This window comes from Xenopus laevis, chromosome 6L (assembly GCF_017654675.1).
Source record: "Xenopus laevis strain J_2021 chromosome 6L, Xenopus_laevis_v10.1, whole genome shotgun sequence".
NCBI classification, from domain to species: domain Eukaryota; kingdom Metazoa; phylum Chordata; class Amphibia; order Anura; family Pipidae; genus Xenopus; species Xenopus laevis.
Genome location: NC_054381.1, coordinates 132,394,641 through 132,422,490, shown reverse-complemented (window position 1 = coordinate 132,422,490; position 27,850 = coordinate 132,394,641). Strand labels below are relative to the sequence as shown.

Below are 27,850 nucleotides of genomic sequence, written 5' to 3'. Positions count from 1 at the left end.
ACTTCGACCATCAAATGGGCTACTACGACCTTCGACTACGACTTCCAATCGAACTATTCGAACTAAAAATCGTTCGACCATTCGACCATTCAATAGTCGAAGTACTGTCTCTTTAAGAAAAAACTTCGACCCGCTAGTTCGCCATCTAAAAGCTACCAAACTCAATGTTAGCCTATGGGGAAGGTCCCCATAGGCTTTCCTAAGTTTTTTTGATCAAGGGATATTCCTTCGATCGTTGGATTAAAATCCTTCAAATCGTTCGATTCGAAGGACTTTATCGTTCGATCGAAGGAATAATCCTTCAATTGTTCGATCGCACTATTTGCGCTAAAATCCTTCGACTTCGATATTCGAAGTCGAAGGATTTTAATTCCCAGTCGAATATCGAGGGTTAATTAAACCTCGATATTCGACCCTTTGTGAATCGGCCCCGTAATGTACAGCTTTCACAGGCTTTTTTTTCTCCTTGAGGGGACTCTGTCAGCATGTAAATTACCCTCGTGGCTTTTCCTGTGATCCTAGCCTGACATCACTTCCTGCCTGACGCCTTTCGTCAAATGGCTTCCTCATCTCCCATAGAGTCCATTTTAATCAAATAATTCCAATTTTAAAAAAATGATTTCCTATTACTCTGTAATAATAAAACAGTACCTTGTGCTTGAACCTAACTAAGCTGCAGGAATCCATATTGGTGGCAAAGCAATCCAATTGGGTTTATTTCATGTTTAAATTATTTTTCACTAGACTTAAATTATTGATATACAAATTACAGAAAGATCCCTTATCCAAAAACCCCAGGATTATAGATTCCATACCTGTATTATGTTTTTTCATTAAATATTACTCCCTGCCTTTGGGAAGTTTACTGGGCAGAATTCTCTTGGAAATATTTTAATTTAAATAACGTAAATCAATATTTAACTAGAATCACATAATTGTGTAGAAGTAATAGAGCAAGGCAAAAATACTAGGCAACAAACTAGTAACTAACTAAGTAACTAGGTAACAGAGTACCCTAATTCAATTTGCCAGTAGGGATGTAGCGAACGTCGGAAAAAAAGTTCGCGAACATATTCGCGAACTTGCGCAAAAATGCGAGCGGTTCGCGAACGGTTCGCGAACCCCATAGACTTCAATGGGAAGGCGAACTTTAACATCTAAAAAAGACATTTCTGGCCAGAAAAATGATTTTATAGTTGTTTAAAGGGTGCAACGACCTGGACAGTGGCATGCCAGAGGGGGATCAAGGGCAAAAATGTATCTGAAAAATCTGCCTGTGTGTGCTTGGAAGAGATAGTGTAGGGGGAGAGCTGTTAGTGATTTCAGGGACAGATGATAGTAAGTTTGCTGGCTAGTAATCTGCTTGATACTGCTCTGTATTGGAGGGACAGAAGTCTGCAGGGATTTGAGGGACATTTTAGCTTAGGTAGCTTTGCTGGCTAGTAATCTACTGTTCTCTTTAAACAACTGCCATACGTTGACCTTGTAGGCATTGTTTGCCCAGTTTTTTTGGACGCAGCCACTGAAGCACAGTTGCCAGAAAAAATATGCCATATAAATGCTGAAAATAGTAATTTTTTGCCATATACGTTGAGTCAACGTATGGCAAAAAATGACTATTTTCAGCATTTATATGGCATATTTTTTCTGGCCTCTGTGCTTCAGTGGCTGCGGCCAAAAAAACTGGGCAAATAATGCCTAAAAGGTCAACTTATACACTACTACAGCGATGGATACGGATTACGTAAAATATATTATGGCTGCTTGAAAAAAGTCACTCCGGTGTTTTTTCTGGAGACGGTAATATTATGGATATTTAGACAGAATGTGAACAAGGTCACACAGCTAGATGGCAGTTGGTTGAATAACACACTGGGCAAAAAATGCCTACAGGGCAAATAATGCCTAAAAGGTCAACTTATACACTACTACAGCGGTAGTAAAATAAAAAAAGTAAAATAAAAAAAAATGAATATTAAAAAAAAAAAATTAAAGTTGGTGCTGCTGAACTACTAGGAGCAGCAGATTAGCACACCAGTCCCACTCCCCAACACTGCTAGACTAATAGCACTGGGCTCTTATAGTAGTAGTAGTAGTAAAACAACAAAAAAATAAATAAAAGCAGTCCTTACAAGGATTACTGTTATTGCAGCAGTCAGCAGATGAGATCAGAAGCAGGACAGCTGCCCACTGCAGCTACATACAGAGCACTGCAGTAGAAGGTAGATTACTAGCCAGCAAAGCTACCTAAGCTTAAATGTCCCTCAAACCCCTGCAGACTTCTGTCCCTCCAATAACAGAGCAGTGTCAAAACGATTACTAGCCAGCAAACTTTCAACTGTCCCTGAAATCAATAACAGGCAGCAGCTCTCTCCCTACACTATCTCTTCAGCACACACAGGCAGAGTGAAAAAACGCTGCAGGGCTTCGGTTTTTATAGGGAAGGGGAGTGGTCCAGGGGAGAGCTTCCTGATTGGCTGCCATGTACCTGCTGGTCTGGGGTGAGAGGGCAAAAAAAAGCGCCAACAATGGCGAACCCAAAATGGCGAACGTCGCGCGACGTTCGCGAACTTCCGGCGAGCGCGAACACCCGATGTTCGCGCGAACAAGTTCGCCGGCGAACAGTTCGCGCCATCTCTATTTGCCAGCATAGTTTCGTTACATTGCTTTAAATCCCCTATGTCATACCAACTTGTGATTTTGCAAATTGAATACAGAAGAGACCAAGAATATTTCACCAATTTTTTCCAAATAATTCTTGAATGTAGTGGTCACAACAAACATTTTCTTTTTCTTGATCACCTGTAATTGTCTAAAACTTTTAGAAACAGATCAATGGCTGCATATAAAAATGAAAGGCTTGTCTTTCATAAGATGGTAATCGAGTTGCATGGCACTGGAAAAAGGCAGCTTTTGATAATAAATTGAGCCTTATGCAAAACAGAATGTTTACCAAGCTAAGACATCTGATTTTATAACCAGACGCATAGGTGCCTCCGAAAGCCAAACAAGCGTAAGTTAAAGCATTTTTACAGTTTTACCTATAATGAATTAACGACAATTCAGATTTAACTTTAAAACATCTCCCATCACTTCACAGAGAGACCTCAAAATCTCTCACTTCTCAGAGGGGGAGAAGCCTCCCAATTAAGGAAGCATCTCAAAACTGCTGACAAAATGCAATATTGAGATATGTTTAAATATTTCATATGATGTTTGAATGTTTGTTAAATCCTGGTCTGCCAACCCTTTCTTAAAATGGAAAAAAATACGATGCCAAACATTATATATTAAGAAAAAGGCTAAGCTCAGAGTCATATTTACGAAATGGGATGTGTCTGGCATTATAATTTTTTGCTTTAGCTAGGCTGTATTTAATAAACAAAGCTTCTTGCCATCTGAATGGCAATGGCAAAGACGATTTCAGTAAATGTTCCAGAAAACTAAATGCACTATTTAAGAAATACTTTTATGGGATATATAATATAACAACAACTGTAGACAGCTATATTCTTAAAGCTAACAGTAATTTCTGGCAATTCCTGCCCTAAGTACAGTTTTAGCCTTGGCTGACATTGTATTTGAGACCAGATGGCCACTCGCTTCACTTCTGTAAGACCCAGAAGGAGATATGTTTTATATAAAGGAATTACATTACATCAATGGGATGATCAGCCAAAAGGGCACTCAGTGGACCACTTCATAGCAGAAAACATCTTTGTTGGTTTGCTTATACTATACTAAGAAAGATACCATACAACTACTATGCCACTGGTAAATGTGAGAGCATAGTTGTCCTTTAAAAAAATTATATAATTAAATATGTTTACTATTATTTCTTTTATTATTGTGGAAAAATCAGGAAAAAAAAATTCTATAACACAATCATTAGAAACCTTCATTCACTTTTAAAACGATGAGTGGTTCTTTGTTCAGTGGTGGAATGCTCAGTGCAGCAACAGGTGCATAATAAGGTTTAGTTGGCTGGGCAATGTATTTATACAGTAGTTATGTGCAAGTTCCAACCATTATCCCCCCCTAATTATGAAAGAACAACAGTTCAGTAATATCTGGAAAGCTATTGTTATGCTTCTTTGATTGTGCTTTACTTGCTTGTGTTTTTAAGGTTGTTTCTCTTTGAATTTGAGTGCTGAAACACCACAGATGTGGTAAACATCAAACAATGCACCACATCATAATATGTCGCAGCACCTATTTCAGTAGGAAAAGGTGTGATAATGTACTGAAATGGGGGGTGATTGTATCACTTCTGCAAATGACACCGTAGAAAAATCCCTACAAAAAAACTATCCCTACATTAATGTTCATTTCTATGTTTGGGAACAATGAAAGGGGTACAGTTCTAACATCAGAATACAAATTAATATAACATAAATTGTGTTATTTATCTCACTATCCAGTTTCTAACCTACCCCTTACCTTCATTCAAAATAGTTTTTGGTTGATGTCAGCAACCAAGGTTTTAAATGTAGCTCTATTATCTGGAATGCTTAGGACATGGGATTTTCCACAAAAATCTAAATCTATTTTACAAAAATTATTATTTTGCCCCAACATAGATACGGTTAACATGAAATACAAGATACAGTATTGTTTTATTATTAGAGAGGAAAGGGAAAGCATTAAAAAAAGAATTGGTTGTTTAAACTCAACGCTATTGGAGACGGCCTTCCCATATGTCAGACATATCTGGATAACATACTATACTTATCATTCTATTCCACCACTTAGTTAAATAGGGCATTAAAGTGTTCCTAATATTTTTCAATACTAACTTCACTGTACAACTTGGTACTGTATACCATTATTCATTGAGGGGCTGATTTATGAAAAAAATCGAGCTCTGACGCATCCTGATGGGGTATTTTTACTAGAACAATAAAGAGTTTTGAGTTGGAAGAAGTTATTACATGAATAAATGACAGCACCATCAGAAAACAAAATGCCATTTGATTTGCTTATATTTTCTATTCTTGCTTTTCGTATTGAAAATCTCATAATAACGGCGGGAAAGAATTCAACTTTTGAGAATGAAAGCCAGAGTATATTTAAAAGAGTAGGACTCCTCCCAAGTTACAGACCTCTGTAAGGAGCTGGAGACATCTAAGTTAAAATATTGTTTGTATGTTTATGATGACAGGAATACACAGTAACAGATTTGAATGGTAGAGAATCATGTATAGTTTAAGGAAAGCTGTTGAAGATTGACCCTAATAGGATACCATCAGATCACTGACTAAGATCGATCAGTCAAGGAAGAGTTGACAAGCGTGGCACTAGTATTGGGATAGGCCCATAATAATTCTTTAAATGGTTTCTAGGATCAATGATCACCAGTAACAGGACTGATTTTAGAATTTGGAGAAATTTTTGTTTAATGGATTCTACAAATATTGTCTGTTTTGAAGTACTTTTATTATATCTTTATGGACTTTTTTTTAACTGCACTTGGGTTGTTTCTATGCCTTTCTACCTTTTTTTTCTCATTCGACAAATTAATTCTATTAAGCATTAAGTTTCAGAGTGAGGCTCTGGGACCACAGTGATCTGGATGCCAGAAAGATATGTAGCTAGGAGCATGGCAGAACTGCTGATCAGTAAAAATAATAGAGCAGCAGGGAGGATGTACTATACATTGGATGTATTGGATGAATTGGAGAATAAAATTTACTCATTTTTAAATGTGCCAATTCAATAAAAATGGGTTCATTCTGTGCAATGAGATGGCGGAGTTTAGAATCAGCACTGTGCTCTAACACCCCCACTGAAAGATTAAGTACCAGAATAAAAAGCAAGTTAATGGGAAACTAATTGTTGAAAAATCTGAACCTTGGGAAAAATATAAAATAAACAAAACATTGCCTATAGCATCCTTTTGAATTTGACATCTCAGATTTGAAACCCATGGTATCGATGGAGGCGACTGACAATAAAAAAATATTGATCCAATCTTATTGATCCTAGGATTGATTGGATTAACTATGAATCCCTTAACTGTAAACTGCATCTCAGCAAACAGTATCTTTCTTTTAATATATACTATGTACAAATACATCCCACAGTCCACTACCAAGAAATCTATTTATTCATGAAAAAAAATACACATTTTACTAATCTTAAAGAATTCTTTACAATATGTTAGAATTCTTTAAAATATGTGCGCATTTTGGTAAACGGGTACCTTTTTCAAATGTAATTTGATTACATTGTTTCAGACTTCTGTGAAGACACATAATTCAAAAGTGTGCATCTAAAACAGTATAAATTATATTGGTAATTTAGAATCTAATGTGAGAACAGCATGACACTGTAGGTTGATGTGGTTGTGGAATAGTCAGTTGTAGGCGTGTCTTTTATTTTGGCGTTGATAACTTGTATAGGATCAACTGTACATTGACTAAAGAGAAGTACTCTATATATAGGAGAGACATGTTATTCCCTGGTTTAAAGTTGTGTGGAAGAGGATTAATTTTCAAGCAGTGAAATGATCCAAATACAAGCTTAAAAGGTGTGCAAGGTCTATTTCCCAAAGCTCGTCCCACATTTAATGTTTGAGTACATTTTAAAATAAAAATGACAAAACACATTGTAGCATCATAGAGAGAGAGATTCCCAGACGATTCTTAGGTTCTGCATGTGTGTGTGTATATATATATATATATATATATATATATATATATATATATATATATATATATATATATATATATATATATATATAAAATAAAGAGAGAGAGAGATACAGTACTTATAAACTGTAAATTCTGTTGAGCTTTGTTTTTAAATTGATCTTTGACTTTAGTCTGCCTATTTTCATTAGCCCCTATTTAAGATCAGTGGTCTGGAGACTTCGACTGTATATTTTCTGTGCTATGCGGCTGCATCCATCTTGCCAATCCCTCCAAGTCAATGTAGGTAATAGCCAAAATTCTTTTATAAACATATATTTAGTCTCTTGTGTCAATTACAATATGTTTAAATTATCCTGGTGCTTTCCTATGTGCTGGAATGATCACTCAGGCCTTGTTTATAAGAAAATCAAATACTTTCATCTTTCTTTCAAAATCTGAAAAAAATGAAGTGTATAAACCAAAATGAAACATTCCACAAGCTTTACAGTTCTTTCAGAAACTATAATATGAAACAGTCCAGATATTTCAACCAAAAAATATCATAATGAACACGTAAAGTACTGATGATTTATTATTGATTGTTTATATTTAGTGATGAGTGGAACATTTCGCCATGTACAGATTTGCTGTGAACTTCCGTGTTTCACCAGTGGCGAAAATGTTTGCAAAACTGATTAAAAATATTTGCCCCACAGTTCGCTTTGCATTGCACAACAAACAAAATGACGCGCAACAAAAAAGAGACATGCAACAAACACATACATTATTTTATCCCTCCCCTCTCCTTCCACATCAACCAAACGGATCTGAGCCGTCCCAATGTCTATATAAGGACATACACATAAATATATATTTTAATCATTTTAATGTGGATAAAAAGCACCCAGATATTATCTGTTGGTGGTCAGATTTATTTTTAGTTGTTAGTTATTAGTAGATACCATTAACTAAAAAAAAAGATGTTTTTAAGAAATTGGCAACACGGCAGCATTTCTTTCTATTGAAAAAACACTTGTAGTATTGTGGATAGAAGGTGCTCTAACAATGCAGGGCATGTGTGTAGCAGTATACTGAGCAAAAAATGTGTGTGTGATTTTGGCCTCCTAAAGCAGAAACAAGGTGTCATGAAACAAATACCTATAGACTCTAATGTAGTTTGCTACAAAAATGATGATCGACATAAAAGTTTCACAAATTTTTCTTTGAATAAATTTATGGCTAAGTGAAACAGAACACTCATCACTATTTATATTTTATTTTTTCAAAACATAAAAGGTAAAACTAACATTTAATAAAGTCATAATAGCAATTCTGATTTTGTTTTACATTGTGTCAAATTAAGGATATAATAAAAATATAAACCATCCAACTATCCCACCAGCCATCAGTGATTATATTATTATATATCATATTATTATTTTATTAACTCTTCCCTGCTTTACAATCTATTACCCAAATATTTTGCCTATTGCCATTTAACCAAGTCCCTCTAAAAGATATTGTGGCATTATACCATCACAACTCACCAGGCAGAGTGTTCCACAGTTGCACCCCCCCACCATTTTGAACAATATTGTATTATGCCCCACATGACAATTTCTTTCCTCTTATGCTCATTTTGTCACCCGATAAGTGACTCTTCACCAGAAAATACAAATCCAACATTGTCTTTTTCTACAACATACTTTTACTATTTAATAAAGCAACTTAGTTTTGCTAAAATTATAGCTACAGGTATGGGATCCGTTATCCGGAAAACTGTTATCCAGAAAGCCCCAAAATTACAGAATGGGCATCTCCCATAGATTCCATTTTATCCAAATGATCCAAATTGTTTCCTTTTTCTCTGTAATAATAAATCAGTACATTGTACATGATCCAAACTAAGATATAATGAATCCTGAAGAAAAAACAGCCTATTGGGTTTATTTAATGTTTTCATTATTTTCTATTAGATTTAAGGTATGAAGATCCAAATAAAATAAAGATCCATTATCCGGAAATGCCCAGGTCCCGAGCATTATACGTTTGCATAGGAAATTAATCTGAAAAGGTGTATATATGTGAAAATAAGAAAAAATATCTTGCTAGTGAAATACAGAATGGGCTCAAAAGGGAACAAAGGTTATTAAAGTATTATAATACCAGTTGGAAACTTTGCATGATCTACTATTCTATAGAAACCAAGTTAGCATTTTCTGGTCACTTTGCAAGCATTATTGGTTTTTAAATGTTACTAGATCTAGAGAAAACGTTGTGACATGTATTACATTACCACTCAAAACCTCAGCTGAGCTGGCAAAACATTTTGATGAAAAGTCCAACACAGCTGGCAGTGCCAGCTCTAGGAACAGCAACAGAATATATGGACATTTGTCAAAAACCTGATTTGATTTGACATGCCTATATTTTTACCATATTTAAATAATTTCTTAAGGTAGACTTATCCAGATTTCTCGCCCAGGAAATACTAATTAAAAAGAGCATTAAGGGCTGTCATTAGTAATCATGATAATTGAGCAAGGTTTACCAACAGGGGGCCCCAATTATTAGACTGGTCATCTGGGTTGTGGGCCCTACCAACAAGTGGAATACCATGTGCACTCAAGATCAACAGAGCCATGTCCTGTAATGTTAAAACCCTGCCCTCAGCCTGCAAAAATCCCACCCACTTCCCCACAAGCTATGCTTCCTCTGTGGATTGCAAATTATACTTTTACTGTTCTTGCGACCCCTCTGCCACGGGGCTCCTGAATGGAGTACGCCCTCAATCACGTTAATGTTGCTCCCAAAGTGCAATAATAAAAGATTTGTATACATTGACTATGAAGATTTTCATTCATCCAGGTCATGGTATATCTAGTATAGGTAAATCTAAAAACAACTGGACTTGTAATCAATAAAGACATTTCACTACTCATCCGAGCAGGGTTGAACTGAAGAAGCTGCTCGGATGAGTAGTGAAACGTCTTCATTGATTACTCAGCAAGTCCAGTTGTTTTTAGATTTACCTATACTAAATATATATTTTTATACATTAGCACATCTGAACAAAATTATTTTAACTTTTTTTTCAAAGCATATGTTCAAATTTTGGGATTTACAATTAGGATGACATTTTTTCCATTTCAAATACACTATCTTTTGTTAGAAAATTGACAAACCTTTCCTTTATATAATTGACTTTGACTGTAAGTAAGTAGGGCAGTATAGGCAGGTAGGGCATTTGTTATAGGGAGTTTGTATATATGAAAGAATTTTTTTGAAGCAGGGTGGGTAATGTACTTTCTACTTCCTTTAATTTTAATTTTAAGTATTTCCTATAACCAGTATTTATTTGCTTCTTTTGGGTCTTTCTTCTTTCGGAGAATGTGCCCCTACTTATAAATTGTCCCATAATTATTATACCAGAAAAAGTTAAAAAAAAAAGGGGGGGATTTCATTAGGAAGAGAATCATTCCACGCATGCTCTGTTCCGTCTAATTTATATTATCTAATGTTCAGACCTGTGGCAGGGGTTGTGGATATACTATTACTTAGAAAGCAGATTGCTTAGCTACATATTTACAGTAGGTTTAAGAGGATCTGGCACACTGCACATGGTGGTAGCAGAACAAAAATAGATCCTTCTTAAAAGTAAAAGATACATATTTTTCATTTAATGCAAATGATGAGACATCTCTGCTGCAGTTTAAAAATAACATGTTATGAGGACATTATTTAAAACAAAGCAACATTTGTTCTTTGGCAATCAAGCGATGATGTGCAGCATTTATGGTATTTACTTACTTTTGTTCTTTGATCCAGTGATTAACATTTGCAGCCACAAACTCACTTTCCTGATGAAGGCGACTGTTGTCAGTTTTTGCTGCTTCCAGAGCTTGACACTGGGCTTCCAGCTGTGGATGTAGACAGATCAAAGAGGATGATGGACTCCCTAGAACAAGGGATATCTGGAATACTAATAATAGTCTGTAATACTTGTAAAGAATCAAGTCATTTTTCTCCACTCCTTCAAATAATCATGGTTTCCTCATACATGCTATTAATCGATTCAATATGCGAGATGGAATGCCTGAGCCTTTCCCACGCTTTACATTTACCAGTTTACTATAATATGCATCACTCTACCTCCAGAGGTTGTTTAATTCAAATCAGGCTTATTTTCTAAATTGAAAAGAGAGTCGCTACAACTCGTTATGCTTAAGTGTAGAGTTTTGTTAGAGATTCATCTTGATATGCTCTACAGAAAGAACTCACGTGCCTAAACTTGAGGTGCATGTTCAGTTAAAAAAATCTATCAATTTAAATGGATAAAAATCCACTATATATACTTGTCCTGCTGCCTTACAAATGGCATTGGCCTAAATGACTTGATTAACATTTAGGTTTCTATCTTAAATAGCTGTATCCAGCACCACCCTGTGTGAGCATATTCATGCTGGATTCACAGGCCACAGGGAGCATATACATTTATATAGAACACTTTAAACTTCTTTATTGCATGAACAACATAGACCTTTTGTTCACTTTTCTACTTGACAGTAAAATGGGAGGACAGGAGCAGCAACATATATTCCTGCATATAATTTTTTTAGGAACTACAAACTACTCTATCCCACTCTGCTCTATAGCAGTTAGATGTATTTGCAAGCAATGTGGTTTTGAACATTGAGCAATACTCAATGTGGGGTTCAAGTATCTCCAGCAACTGCCTGAGCATACATGTGAAAGTAGCTGCCAAACAAGGTACACAGTTTGCAAAAGAAAGACAACATATAAAAGGCCATTCACATCAACCTGGAACAACACTCTTAAAAGGGGAGGAAGGCCTTCCAACATCCTTTCCCTATGGGGTTTACAAACATATAACTGAAGGCATGTGTTTGTTTTTATAACAAAGTTTCAAGGCACCTTCACTTACTGGTGTGTTATAGGCCTTTGGTATTTGAATCAAAATACCACTACTATGGGTAGGAGCTATATACATTTAAGTTGTGTTCACCTCCCTTGGCTTACATAATGGTGCTTATTTATCAAAAATCGAATTGTGAGGTTTTTTACAACTCAAATAAACTCACAATTTAAACAAACTCGAATGTTTGCTCATTTATGAAAAAATCTGAATGTAAAAAACTTGATTTAATGCAATCGGGGAAAAAACTTGAATACTTTAAATTTATTGAGTTTATATGCTTAAAAAACTCAAAAACCTCGAAATTATCGAGTTTTTGAGTGAAACCCAGAGTAAAACACACGAAAATCATGATCGCAAAAAACATCTTCATATGGTTAAAGCAACCTCTGCCATTGACTTTTACATGAATTTGACAGGTTTTAGCTGGAGTATTTTCAGATTCAGACTTTTTGCAGCTTCAGGGCATAATAAATCGCAGTTTTTTTTTGTGAAAATCAACTGAATTTTTCAAGAAAATAAAACTCAACCTTAAATAAATAACCCTCTATAAATTATGAGAACCCTGTGCTTAGATGATTAGCAGAACTCCAAGGCTTGAGGCGGGTAAAAATATGATAGATTCAGCAAGAATATATATCTGAACAGGTTTAGGGGATTACAGTTGGGTTTATGGGCAAGTGGTAGAGGTATATATGTTAAAAAAAATAAATGTCATGTGGCAGATATCAAATGAAACTTAGGTCCATCACAATTCTTGCTTTTTAATGTTTGTTTTTAAGAAGAAAGATGGAAACATGCCAGTGTTAATTTAAAAAACTATTGCACATACATCAGCAACATGAATCATTAAATAGAAACATTATGAAATGCTGAGGCCCTGATGATGTAATGCAGCTCATACTTGATTTCTTTTCTGCCAGAATTAATTTAACATAACATACACTTAAACAACTTGATGAGAGCATGCAAACAAATGCCAAGACTTTCTTCATTTGCAGAATTTGTGAACATGAAAGTAGCAAAGCCTTCAGACTTCTCCCTCTCAATGGTCAATAACTTAAAGGGGACCCAAAAAATAATTCCAAAATGCTCATATTTTAGCGTTAGTCAAGTAAAATGAACTTTAATTACATTGTAAAAAATTTTTGAATCTTGTTTCCATCTGGAAATTAATAATTATAGCAAGGAGACAGGAGCCATTTTGTGGACACTGTTATTAAGACAAGCCTTGCATCATCTCAGAATCTTGTTTGTGTACCAGAACGGGGAACCTAATTTCCATCCCCATGCCCTGGCTACACAATTAAATGGTGAAGAGAACAGGGGGAATGCGGTTACTGTACATCTAGTAAGTGCTAAATGGAAAGTGAAAGTAATTTCCTGCACCGCCTCTATGCCTAAGGCATAAAGGAGGGGCAGCCAATGTTTGATTGACAGATAAGATTTTTAAATGCGTTTACAACAGCTATGAATGCTTAAATAAAAAGATTATTTGGGTTTCATGTTTAATTTGAAAAGGACATTTATTATGTCTGGGTGACAGGTCCACTTTAAGCTTATTGCTTTGTGTTTGGGTTGTAGAATGCCACCTCTACATTACATCATTATGTTGACATGTCAGTATATGAATGTTGTCTCTTTAGATTTCAGAATACTGTAGATATTAAGCTTGACCTGCTAGATTATAATAGCCAAGTCAGTGAATTGCATATTTAAGCAAAACATCGGAGGGAGATAACATAGTTTAATGAATATAAAAAAATTATCTCCTATAAACTTATGATATTAAAGCTATTGAAATAATGTAGTAAGGATGTTCTGCAAACATCAGATTTGTCATTGGCCAATCAGAATTCAGTAATGGCTTATATGGTTTGAAATATATATATATATATATATATATATATATATATATCTATATCAAGGAACAGAGATATTGGTACTGTATAATGTAATAAGTTGTGTTATAGATCAAAATTATTAAAATTAGTGATTGCATTCCATGATTTGAGATTAAATTCAAACTCCATTTGAGATGTATTTATCTAAATTCAGATGAAGATATTTGGCAGGTAAAACCAATGAAGCTTCTACAAATGAAGGTAAATTTTTCAGGTTCAGACTCATTGAAAATTAATGGCAGAAGTTATTTGCGTTTTGCAAGTTGCGGTTCACAGAAATAAATTATGATGATAAAAGTACAGAATCATGCTCATAATTGTTTTTTCTCTACAAAGACATGAAACTTTTTCATTTGATTAATATTGCTCATCGGCTCTTAATGATCTTGTCCAAAAATGTTAATGTATTTTAACTTACCTTTTTTTCTGATTCACTGTATTTCTGTTCAGTTGTTTTAAGCACATCTTGCAAAATCAATACCTATGAAATGTGAAAATATTATATATATTATATTCCTAAACTGCAAAAACGATCAGAAAATGAAAAATATTCACTGGTTAATTAGACTGAGCCTTTACCCGGTCAAGGTCAAAGAAAGCCCATGTGTTTATTGAGAGTCTGATTTGTTACTTGCAGTCAAGAGGTTTATATAAGTATGTTTAAAGCTAGTCAAACATACCTAAATGTTGTCCCATCAGTTTGGCTGATCTTGACCATACTGCTAGATTGGTCAGCTTTAAGAACCAAGATTCCCCTCCAATTGTGACTGCCCAGTGTTGGTTAGAGAGGTCAGTACCTCTCCCAATTGTACAGAAAGAAGTTGTAACAAATACACGAGAGCTAGTGAATCAGGGGGACCCCTTCACATTTATCGTTGTCAAGTGATGTAACATTTTGGGGGAAGGACCCCTTCATCAGGCATGTAAGACTATGCTGCATATCTATTGAAATGCAGTCAGTCTGCCACAACTTATCGGTTAGTGTCCCTTCTTGATACTTGGATGGGACATTGGCAAATGAAGATGATAGAATCACCATGTCTCTACAATTGATGGGGTAAACTTTATTTTCACATGACAGTTTTTATGGCACAGCATAGAACTGTTTTCATTTGAATGGATAATCTGATAATCAATTAGACTGCTAAAGGTCAAAGAAAGTTAATCTTTGTAATTGATTAGTGACCTTAGTGCTCACTAAAAAAAAAAACAGGACTCCTATGCAGCCTGTGCCTACATTGACTAACTTATGTATCATTAATAGGACCTGCCTGCTGAACACAGGTGCTATATAAAATGTAATGTAATGTGTTCATGAAAAGTCTACACTGACAAATGATCTAGACATCAATGACACCTGGTAGGGGACAAGCTTCAAAGGACCATCCTGTGATTCTATATGACCACAGTTGATTTTGTCCATGCTGAAGATTTCATCTTAGGTGGCCAGTGTTCCCTGGTAAATTGTTCCTTTAATGAAATGTAATCTGAAACAAATTATTCTATTTATAATACACTGTTCTACACATAACACACAAACTATGTTAAATGTACAGAATTATTTGTATTATTTAGTAATTATTCATTATTTAGTTATTGTTTTCACAGCCTCTCTAAACTTGATTTAAAAAGTGAGTATATTTCAAAATTTGAAAAGAAGGAAGAAAATAAGAATTAAGTAATATTTTGTAGCCAAAGGGGACTATTTCATGATAGCGTGCAGCAGGCACCTCTGGGAGATAAATAATCTAAAGCCATCTGCTCAAAAACATGGCACTGTAACATTTTAATATCCAGAATTCTTCTTGCAACAATGGTAATTTATTTTACTATGTTTGGAAGAATATGACATTTCTGTATCTCAGTAGTTCAGTGACTTCAGTATATAAACATGAAAAAAAAGTCTTTTGAAGTACATTAATAGCACTGGAACATAACAAAAGCCAGACAACAAATACCTGCTCAATGAATCAGCCAAAGCACAAAATATAACTACCTGTTGCACTTAACAATAAAACATTTCTCAATATATAATCCATCTGGCTAAAACAAATCAGAGTCATATTTCTGATTACAAAAGATCTGGATTCTCTACATTAACTTTATGATACCAGAACTTCAGATGATGAAAGGTTACAGCAGTAAATAACTTTAACCATACATAACTATAGATTTATACCTCCAAAGCATGTTGTGCTTTTTATTGCTCCTTCCTATGTTTTGATATTGCAATTGGTCTTTTCTGTTTTCATACATGTCATACAACGAACGTAGCTAATGAACCCAAATGAACAAATGCTAGTTCAATTAATTATTGAGGAAAATGATCCAAAATTACATATTTGTTTTTTGTAACTGGTATACTCCTAACAGACAGCAATAACTGAAACTAAGGGCAGATTTATCAGTGTGTGAAATTAGAGCTCACCACAAATAAAGTCACTCACTTTCTATTCATTGCTATGGGACTTTCAGAACTGTATTTATCAATGGGTGAAAGTTTTGATAAATACAATTCCAACAATCCCGTAGGATTGATTTTTTTTGAGCTCTAATTTCAAATGTTGGTGAATCTGGCCCTAAATGTTACTGGTTATTGTGGATTAATCCTACACATTGGTTTGGAAGAATTTTATTTCATTTTCCCCCTTACAGAACAGCTTAAACTCTCTGGGATGTGGGTGTGTTTCCTCACATGACTGCCTACTTCAGGTCCTTCTACAAAATTTCCCTAGCATTAAGGTTAGGACTTTGACCACTCCAAAACATTTTTCTTCTTTACCCATTGTTTGGTAGATCGACTTGGTTGTTTAAAGCTGTTGTTTTGCTGCATGACCCACTTTTTTATATTTTCCTGTAGAATTTTCGGGTACAATTCAGATTTTATAGTTCCATCAAACTGGCCTAATCCAGATGCAACAAAGCAGTTCAAAACCATCATACTGTCACCACCATGTATCACAGATGAGATAATGCTGGAATACTGTATTTGATTTCATCAAACAGTGCTTTGCATTTAAACCAAAAAGTTCTATTTCCATTTCATATGTCCACTGAAAATTCTTTAAATAGTCTTTTAACTTATCCATGCACATTACCGTTGACTGCCATGCACACTATTGTTATTTAGTGTTCTCCTGATATTACTCTCATGATCACTAACATTTGCCAATGCATCAGAGCTCTCAAATTCCTTATATTTTCGGGGTTATGTGAGACCTCCCAGAGTACTGCAGACTTTGCTCTTGATGAAGAGGGTAAAAATGGTGATGAATTGCCTAAATTTGTACACAATCTGCCTGATACTGGATTGGTGGAGTCAAATAGTTTTGAAACTTTTTGTTAGCCTGGTGATCAATAACTGGTTTTTGGAGGTCCTCAGAAATCACCTTTGTTGAAGCCATTCCACAAAACTGCATTGTTAAGATTAGACATGAATAGTGAAGACCCAGATTCCTTAAATAAAGCAGTGAAACACTTCACTGTAGTTTCCCTTTCACAACTATGTCACTTAATAAATAAATGAACAAGCATTATGTTTTTGACTCTTTTGATTAATTGGGTTCTCATTATCTAGTTTTAGGACGTGCTTAAAAACAGATCAATTAAAGCACCACTGTACATACATACATAGGTGCAGTGGTTAGTATTACTGCTTGCAGTACTTGGTACTATTCTGGCTCTATGATCTGCACCGAGCTGCAAATCTGGGGCCTTGAGAAGATCACGTCTACACCTGTCACTGCAATATGTGTTCATACACTTGGCAGAAAAGACAGAAGAGGAGAACAGGGAGTGGTGTATGCATTCCTCATCTCGCCATCTGTGTTTTTTTCACGTGAAACGGTGGCAAAGACTTGCCACAACAAAAAAAAGTTGCCAAGACAAAAATGTCGCTGAGACAAAAAAGTCGCCATAAGAAAAAGTGCCCTATGACTTTAATACATTAGAGCAAAAAAGTTGCCATAAGAAAAAGCGCTCTATGACTTTAATACATTAGAGCAAAACAGTCGCCATAAGAAAAACACCCATTGCCTTTAATGCATTTGGACAAAAAGTAGCAGAGACAAAAAAAGTTGCTACAAGAAAAAAATGTCCATTGACTTTAATGCATTTGGAGAGAGAAAAATTGTTGCTCGATTAAAAAACGACACCCATTGATCTTAATGTGTTTTGCAAATTTTTCGTCATTTCGCTAATTTTTCAGTGAATTGATATGGGACAGATTCTCTCATCATTATTACTGATGGTTATGTAGAAATATATTGGAATTATGTGCCTGTAGGATTACTGGGCATTTTATATTAAATAATATACACCATATTATAAAATACAAGGATATTATAAGTTACAGAGGAGTTCCATGACCATAGAAAGGCACAAGGCCAAAGGCTTTTCCCAAAGTGACTTTTTCTGTGCAGATAACATTATGGGTGTTTTTTTTGCAACAATTTTTTGACAGTTTTGCAAAAATATTTGCTGATGGCAAAAGGCAGAATTATGATGTGAATCGATACCTGGTGGAGGTTTTTGCTTATCATGATAAAAATTAAATGGATGTTGATTGTGAATAGCCTTTAATATGCAGAGGAATAGGAAATTAGGAACTCCACAGGTCTAACGTTTGCAGGTTTAATGTAGATTTGTTGACTTAAAATATATATATTTCTAATATTTTTTTATGCTATTTTTTCTTCTTCTTCTTTGTAACAATTCAATTTATATGGGAACTCTGGGAAGGTATGTATACAGTATAAATAAACAACTAGAAGAATACCTCTTTTGAAGTGAGGGTGAGTTTTTCCTTTAGTTTCTTGCATTGACTTTTATATGTTTCTAGTTGTTCTTCTCTATTACCAAGATCTTTAATGGTTTCTTGATTCAGTTTGTGAGCTTGTGATAATTTGCCGGCCAATTCCAAAACACTTTCTTCCTGCATAAGAACCTATTTGTCAAAACAAACACAAAAGGATACATTTAATTCTCTAACCCCTACTTAATTCTCTTTATAAAAAATAAAGAAACATTGACTAAAAAAAGATAAAGAAAACAATAAAATATAGTGCAACCGACTAAATAAACCGAATACCATAACATTCTAATTTTTTTCTTCTTTTCAGCTTTTTTTATACTTGTCTGATTTGTATCTTTACCATGTTACATGTATGGCTATTTTCTGTTGTCTTAGTCCCTTTTATTTGTTCTTCTGCTTTAACCAACCACCTGACTTGCTGAATTGGTCTTTTTATTGAAGTCTCACATTCTTTATTCTGTTTCCTAATTCGTGCAGCCAGTTCTACATACTGCCAACTATCTTTTTCTCTACTTGCCTTTTCTTTATAAATATACTCTTATTTTAACTCTTTCCTACCTAATTCTTTATTGTCTTATACAATAGAAATATTAAGGCCATTACCCCAATGATAATAATAACCCAATTATAAAAGGGGGTATTAGAAGTGATGAAAAGGACTATGGTCAGACAGTAAGATAAGGTCAACTGAGAAAACATTAAACTTGCAAAACAACTAATAATACCATGTTAAATGTTATAGGGAAAAGGAAAATGATTACACATTCACCTCGATATAAAAAAAAAAAAACAAGGCATAATGGTTTGTGCAAGTTTACAAGCACCTACAAGTTTACAGTGCAATCAAGCTTAAAAGCATCAGCATATTTCAGGTTTACTTGACAGAGCAAGCTTCATTCTTTGTCCTATTCTGCCTCTCAAAACTGTGGTTTGGGGATACTAAAGTGTCAACTCTAGCAGATCAAGGTTTCGCATGTATTCATAAATTAATATTACGTGTTTGCAATTGTTTTATAAAATACCACCAATATCTACATGGTAAAATGCTTATAATAATTGTAATAGTAAATGGGCTGCATTAAAAATAAAAAAATGTACAAAATGTAAAGAAAGATAGCGTTACCAACATGATTGCTAGCAGTGACACTAACATATGCAAGTGATAGCATTCTTCTTGGAGTGACTTCCAATGAAATACATTGCAGTTACTGTATGTCTCCTTTGCAAACTTACAGAGCACGAAACAGCCATCCATTTCTTGTCGCATCATACTGGCTGGATGTTCATCACGCATCAGCGCAGACCTGACACATAATTCTATGCATGTCTCTGTCAATTGTATTGATTAACATAAGCTTTCCCTAACTTCATTGCCCCTTATTATAGGCAGTTGATATTGTTAATTCTTAAAAATCTGCACGCTGCTGTTTTTTTCCCTCATATGTTACTACAAGGAAACCATAGCCAATTGAGAATATATCCAACAGTGGAGAAATGTAAAATATATTGAAAATATTTTGTATAAAACACACAAAGATTTGCCATTGAAACTGTCTACTACTTACTGTCTGCATTTACATTTTTTTTAATTGTAAAATTCAAATGCTGAAAAAAAACTGTGAATTCTAATGTTGGAATTTGAATTTTCAGAACTCAAATTTTTGATTAATATCAATCCAAAAAATCTTGAAATTTTATTAAAAAAAAAGGTGCCAACTAAAACCTGGGGAGCTTATATAAAAGTCAATTAAAGGTATATTTTCAACATTCCAATTCATGCTATGTTATAAAAATAGGAAATGCAATCATTAACATAGTACTTACAGTCATATGAAAAAGTTTGGGAACCCCTCTTAATTCTTTGGCGTTTTGTTTATCATTGGCTGAGCGTTCAAAGTAGCAACTTCCTTTTAATATATAACACGCCTTATGGAAACAGTAGTATTTCAGCAGTGACAAAGTTTATTGGATTAACAGAAAATATGCAATATGCATCATAACAAAATTAGACAGGTGCATAAATGTGGGCACCACAACAGAGATATTACATCAATACTTAGTTGAGCCTCCTTTTGTAAACGTAACAGCCTCTAGACGCCTCCTATAGCTTTTGACGAGAGTCTGGATTCTGGATGGAGGTATTTTTGACCATTTATCAATACAAAATCTCTCCAGTTCAGTTAAATGTGATGGCTGCCGAGCATGGACAGCCTGCCGAGCATGGACAGCCTGCTTTAAATCATCCCATAGATTTTGCATGATATTCAAGTCGGGGGACTGTGACGGCCATTCCAGAATATTGTACTTTGTAGATGTTCAAAGTGTGTTTAGGGTCATTGTCTTGATGGAATATCCAACCCCTGTGTAACTACTACTTTGTGACTGATGCTTGAACATTATCCTGAAAAATGTGTTAACATTTGGTTGAATTCATCTGACCCTTGACTTTAACAAGGGCCCCAAGTCCCTGAACTAGACACACAGCCCCACAGCATGATGGAACCTCCACCAAATTTGACAGTAGGTAGCAGGTGTTTTTCTTGGAATGTGGCGTTTTTCTTCTGCCACGCAAAGAGCTTTTTGTTATGACCAAATAACAACATTTTTGTCTCATCAGTCCAAAGCACATCAGTTCCAAAATGACTGTGGCTTGTCTAAATGAGCTTTTGCATACAACAAGCGACTGTTTGTGGCGTGAGTGCAGAAAGGGCTTCTTTCTCATCCCCCTGCCATACAGATGTTCTTTGTGCAAATTGCGCTGAATTGTAAAATGATGTACAGATACACCATCTGCAGCAAGATGTTCTTGCAGGTCTTTCGAGCTGATCTTTGGGTTGTCTGTAACTATTCTCACAATCCTCCGCATATGCAGCTCCTGTATTTTTCTTGGCCTGCCAGACCGGGGTTTTACAGCAACTGTGCCTGTGGCCTTCCATTTCCTGATTACATTCCTTCCATTTGAAACTGACAGTTTAAACCTCATGAGATAGCTTTTTGTAGCCTCCCCCTAAACCATGATACTGAACAATCTTTGTTTTCAGATCTTTTGAGAGTTTCTTTGAGGATCCCATGCTGACACTCTTCAGAGGAGAGTCAAACAGAAACACAACTTGCAATTGGCCACCTTATATAACTTTTCTCATGATTGGACACACCTGCCTATGAAGTTCAAGGCTTAACATGCTAATCCAATCAAGTTGCCAGTAATTAGTATTGAGCAGTTACATGCATTCACATTAGCAAAATTACAAGGGTAACCACATTTTTGCACAGACAGTTTTACACATTTGATTTCATTTCATACAAGTGAATGCTGCTTCGCTAAAAATCTTTGTTCAGAAAACACCCCAGTACTCAGATGTTCCTGTGAAATGAAAGACATACCACTATTATTTTATTTGTTGAAAGTGGAGTAAATTATTATGCAGGCTGAAAGGGGTTCCCAAACTTTTTTTATATGACTGTATCTCCCATGGAACTGCTTTTATTGCTATTATAGGCAAACTCTGTTCCAGGACACCAGGAGATTAAATTGTCCAAGGCTGGGTCACAAGGCGTGGACACGGAATCAAATCAGGGTCTCTTGCATGAAATCCCACATGAAAGGCTGAGCACTTAACCTTTAGGCCAACATCTCATCCAGTTTAAAAAAATCAAAGTGCCGGTCCACTTTGAAGGCTGCAAAATATGTTTGACCAAAGCACCCTGCTGGATTAAGAATGCAGGTACATTCAGAACATATCTATCTATCTATCTATCTATCTATCTATCTATCTATCTATCTATCTATCTATCTATCTACACACACACATACACATATTTTGGATTATTTGCTGAACACAGGTGCACTTTATTTATACATACTGCAATAAAGAAAATGATTTATTGCTGTGTTAAAAAAAAAAAAGCTAGGAATGTACAGGGATTTAAGAATGCTTTTAGTAGACATGTATAGAAAACAATGCAGATCGAAATGTCTTTCTTAACAGGGTATTGGCAGAAGAAACATCATCTCTTCCCAGCTGATTTAAACATTTCAGTTTATTTGTAGAGAAAACATGCATATTCTTTTTCCTGTGGCACACAGCCCAAAAACATATATTCCTGGCTGCTTTTGAGAGGACCAGAATTCATTATGTGATGGTTAGGGAGCATTTCTCTGCTCTTAAAATTCCCACTTTTATGCATTTCAAGGGAAGAATGAGTTTCTACTGCTTCGGCTGCTGCTGTGCCTTATATGACAGAATTAAATATTGCAAATATTCTGGCACAATTACAAATACACAGAATTGCAGAGTTAATATTACATTGCCAGCAAAGCATTGTTCCTTATTACAAAAGGATGATGAACATATAAGAGAGGGAACAAGTTTTTTGTCAGGTTGAATGTAAACCATTAATAAATCAATAAAAACCTCAAAAAACACAGACCCCTCCCCCCCAAAAGGGTAGTCATTTTGGAAAAATTGTAAGTGCAAGAGATTACCATGTTATTCATAAAGTATACTGTTGCTAAGGTAACTGTTTTCTTCATTTGATAGGATATAACAAGCAGTTTTTGGAATAAAAATAAATACTAAAACGAATGCAATAATATATAATCAGTTTATACGGAAATATACAGTATATTAATATTAGTCATTTTACAGTCCAGGGCAATGCTGGAAATGCAAAGGATACATCTATAACAGTTTTTTTAATATAGTAATATGAATAAATGAATATTGGACCAATATTGTATAAAAATACATCCAGAAATCCAAAAACCAAATATTTTATTTAGACCTGCTTCCAAACCATACATTTTTGCCAATTCATTGGTAAAAATTCAGAACCCAGCATGCCATTCCACTGGCCAAAGTAATGTAAGCTTCTGTCCTGAAAGCCAGTGGTGAACTTTCTAAAATAATCTGCGCCCACCTTAATTGCAGTAGAATAATATTTATTTAAAGCTGCTTCCTAAATTGCTTGATAAGATCTTTCTAGTGGTTTGTTTCTACATGTAAATAGAGACATGCCTTGGGGCTACTTACATTTAGGAATAGATACTTAATAGACTGTAAGAGTATCAAAGTGTAGTTCTAACTTATCATGATGCTGAGTTCAACTGTCCATAAATGGGAAGATCTGTCCATAAATGGGAAGATCCGCTCATTTGGCGAAAATCAAGGGAGTTAAATCCTTTGCCGATTGTGATGCAAGATATATGGCCAAATAATAATTAATTCAAATAGTAATTCTCAATGAGCAAAATTACTGGTGCAATGTGTGTTCTCAGCCATCTTTGTCCAATTAGTTTAGTTTTCCTGTGTACGCTTTATTATTGATTTACTGATTCCTGATTTTGCCTTTTGCTGAATATTCAGGATCAATGCCTGCCTTGATCTAAACCGGTTGATAGACCTCATTAACCACCTGCCTGCCCAGAGCTTCATGCCTAAATAAGAATTTTCTCTAAGGGCTGGGAAACGTGGCATTTTTATTTTCTATTATTAAAAACCTTCCTGCTAGCATGTATAGGATCCGTTATCAAGAAACAAATTATCCAGAAAGTTCCAAATTACAGGAAGGCTATCTCCCATACACTCAATTTTAATAAATTAAAAACTTTAAACATGATTTCCTTTTTCTCGGCAATAATAAAACAGTACCTTGAACTTGATGCCAACTGAGATATAAATAATCCCTATTGATGGCAAAACCATCCTATTGGGTATATTTATTGTTTACATTAGTTTTTAACAGATTTAATGTAAGGAGATACAAATTATGGAAAGACCCATTTTCGGCAAACCCCCAAGTCCCAAGCATTCTGGATAACAGGTCCCATAACTGTATTATATAGTGAATAAAGTACCCCCTATTGTAAAATATAAGGATATTATAAGTTACCGAGGAGTTTCATGACCATATAAAAATACGAGGCCGAAGGCCGAGTATTTTTATACAGGTCATGGAACTCCGAGGTAACTTCTAATATCCTCATATTTTGCAACTGGGGGTACTTTATTTATTATAATACACAAATTTCAGTGAGTGATGTGACAGAAATGACATCAGAACTCACCGTTTATAACTGATGACATCAGAACTCACCGTTTATAAGGATATAATTTACAGGATATTCATGGCTTTTGTGTATTATAATGCAATAAAGAAGCACTCTCTGAGCAGGGACACCAATATTTTAAATATAAACAACTTTAAAGGCAAATGGTAGTAATAGTAAGGGAGTAAAATGAATGGCCATGATATATTGTATTATTTAAGCCAATTAGAGATGCTCAGTGGGTCTCTATAAAATAGCTAACTGTCTTAGAGAGATAAGTGTTAGGGGATAAACAGCCTGTTGGTATGGAGTGACACTGATATTTAACAGAGAAAGGATTTTGCAAAATGCATCCATTGGTGTTACCTAATTTTAAAGATGGTCATATGAAGGTTTTTTTTTTTCCATATAATTTAGTCTTTTCTCATTCAAATAGTGTTATAAGCCTTTGTGGGATACCCCCTGCTAAGCAAGTTAGTTGATCCAACTCTGGATGTCTTTATAGCTATATAGTTAACAGCCAATGGAAAAGCTAGACTACAATATGATGGGGTTATGTATCAGGGTTATATATCGGGGGTTATCTGCCAACTTCATTTGCACAGGGTTTCCGATTTTGCACGGTGATTCTGCAGGTCTACATAAAACACAATAAACATGCATACGACTGCACCTATATTACATATACTCTATATTAACACATATATATAATATACTCTATATTAACACACATATATAATAGCATGTTTGTGTTTCGTTTCTAGAGAATCAACGACAGACAAATACATACAGTATGTGAGGCATTATCACATCTAAATATGGCATTTAGGCATTTTTAAGAGTTTGCAGTTCTCTTGAAGCATCTAACATAAAATGTACATATTTGTTCTACGGAAGATTACAAATTATAATAGAATAAAAAGTCAATGTAAAGATGTCCAGCAATCAGAAGCATGAATTATGCATGTTTTAGATTATAGGAACAATCAAGCCCTGCACATGCTAGATTTTAACCTTATCCTTATAAAGGATGCACAGGGGATCAAGGTCACATGAAAATAGGAACGTTCTATAGATTGCATCTCCTGCCTTGCAGTGAATTAACTGAAGAATCTCCTTCTCATCAAAAGAAGATGCAGAAGAGGTTTCAGCAAAAGAAACTGCTCCAAGAAATAATATTTAAATAAAAAGTAAAATACAACAAACTGGCTCTGTTCGACTTGAGCAAAGACCAGTTAGCTTGTACCACAATCACTATCACAGTGTTTGACCCTTCAAAATGAAGAAATAGAATTCCAAAAGCCGCTCTGCATATTAAATCATAAATATTACAAAACCTTAACAACACGAGTTATAGGAGCAAATCTAGGTAAAGTATACACTGTGGAGAATAACTTTTCAATTATCATTTTGCACATTTTTGATGGGCTTTATGATAGATTATCTGTGTGTTTTCCATATCATAGCATTTAATATCTTATATTACATATGCATATAGAATATACTATACTGTATAGACCCAGACTTGTTGCCTAGAAGATGCTCCATTCCAGAAAGTATGCGAAAGTTATAGAACATTCCACGATTAGCTCGTTATTTCTTTCTCTCTTGCTCCTTAGCTTTGTGTGAATGCTAAGAAAGTTGTATTTACAACACTAAGGGGACACTATAAAAAAAATTGCAAAATCTGAACCAGGTCTAGTAACTCATAGTAACCGGTTTTTGCTGCTGTTGCTGTTTAAAAGTAAAAATCTAATTGGTTCCTATGAGATATCAGACCTGGTGCAAATGTTATTAAGCTATTAATTATTACATTCCCTAAGGAGTCCATTTATGAATGCTTGAGCTTTCATACTCATGCAATTATTAAGTAAACCCACATGAAAGCTCAAGCAAACATAAATGGGCCCCTAAATTGTGAACACTAAGGGGCAGATTTACTAAAATTCAAATTGTATTTTTCTCTAAAAATGTTTGCTTTTTAATTTCTCTAAAACTCAAAATTATTAAGGGGCAGATTTATCAAGGGTCGAAGTGAATTCAAAGGGAATTTTCGAAGTAAAAACATTTGAAATTATTTTTAAGTAATTTTTTGGATACGTCGACCATCGAATAGGATACTATGACTTTGAATTTACTTAGACTTCGATTTGAAGTAAAAATCGTTCAAATATTCGACCATTCGATAATCAAAGTACTGTCTTTAAAAAAACTTCGACTTCAATATTTTGCCAAATTAAACCTGCCGCATTGCTATGTTAGCCTATGGGGACCTTCTACAAACTTTTTTGAAGTCTTTACACATCGAATAAAAACCCTTCGATCGAACGCTAAAATCGTTTGAATCGTTTGATTTTTATTCGATCGTAGGATTGCCAAATTCGGTGAAAAAACTTGAATTTGATATTCAAATTCTCCGTTTTTAAATTCGATGGTCGAATTTCGAAGTTTTTCGTACTTCGAAATTCGACCCTTGATTAATCTGCCCCTAAGTGTTATAACCACTAAAAACACGCCAAGTAAAAGCAGTCGAGGTTCCATAGAAGTCAGTGGGAGCTGCACTGATCCTATTGGACATTTTTTTAACCATTCACACTTTGAGGTTTTTGGGTTTTTTTTCGCTAGTAATTATCTGAAAAACTTATTTTTTAAAATTTTTAGAGTTTTCAGAGATATTCATATTTTTTTAGCCAATCATTCAAACTTTTTATATTCATATCTTTTAATAACTTTCATGGCATCGGTGGTTATAGAGAAAATTAGTTCATTTGTGGTTTCAACAAATCTCTAATACCACTTACATCCTTTAATAAATGGGCCTTTATTTGTAGAGAGATAAAGAACGTGTTCATTTATAGCTGGGTTTCAACAGCATATCAACTTATGCTTTCTTGTAAACATTTCCACTAGTCACGGCCCCTCAGTTCACCGAGGCAAATCTAGTATGGCAGATTTATTAAAAATGACTTGGCATCCTATGATGGTACCACACTTAAAAGTCCCTACACAATCTATTCAAATGCTACTTTTCAACCATTCCCATAACCACTTACAGTATGGGGCAGATTTATCAAGGGTCGAATTTTGAGGGTTAAAAAACCCTTGAATTCGACCCTCTAAGTAAAATCCTTCGAATTCGAATATCGAATTCAAAGGATTTTAGCACAAAACGTTCGATCGAACGATTGAATAAAAATCCTTTGATCGAACGATAAAATCCTTCAAATCTAATGATTCAAACGATTTTAAGCGATCGATTGAATGATTTTTATTCGATCAAAAACAACTTAGAAAAGTGCTCTGGTAGGTCCCCATAGGCTAACATTGTACTTCGGTAGCTTTAATGTGGCGAAGTATGAAGTCGAAGTTTTTTTTAAAGAGACAGTACTTCGATTATCGAATGGTCGAATGATTTTTACTTCGATCGAATTCGATCTATTTTGACCAATTCGATGGTCGAAGTACCCAAAAAAATACTTCGAAATTCGAATATTTTTGCATTCAAACTATTCACTC

At 34.8% G+C, this 27,850-nt stretch overlaps 1 protein-coding gene across 3 annotated transcripts in view; it reads right to left on the bottom strand.

Moving 5' to 3' along the window:
* Window positions 1–27,850, bottom strand: part of LOC108719304 (polyamine-modulated factor 1-binding protein 1) — a 322,584-nt gene that overhangs the window by 44,200 nt on the left and 250,534 nt on the right. For all 3 annotated transcript variants that reach the window (XM_018268087.2, XM_018268088.2, XM_018268086.2), the window contains 3 exons: window positions 18,250–18,417; window positions 13,891–13,953; window positions 10,443–10,552 (listed from right to left, as the gene is read on the bottom strand). In XM_018268087.2, the coding sequence (XP_018123576.1) occupies window positions 10,443–10,552; window positions 13,891–13,953; window positions 18,250–18,417 (341 nt within the window). The remainder of the gene's footprint in view (window positions 1–10,442; window positions 10,553–13,890; window positions 13,954–18,249; window positions 18,418–27,850) is intronic.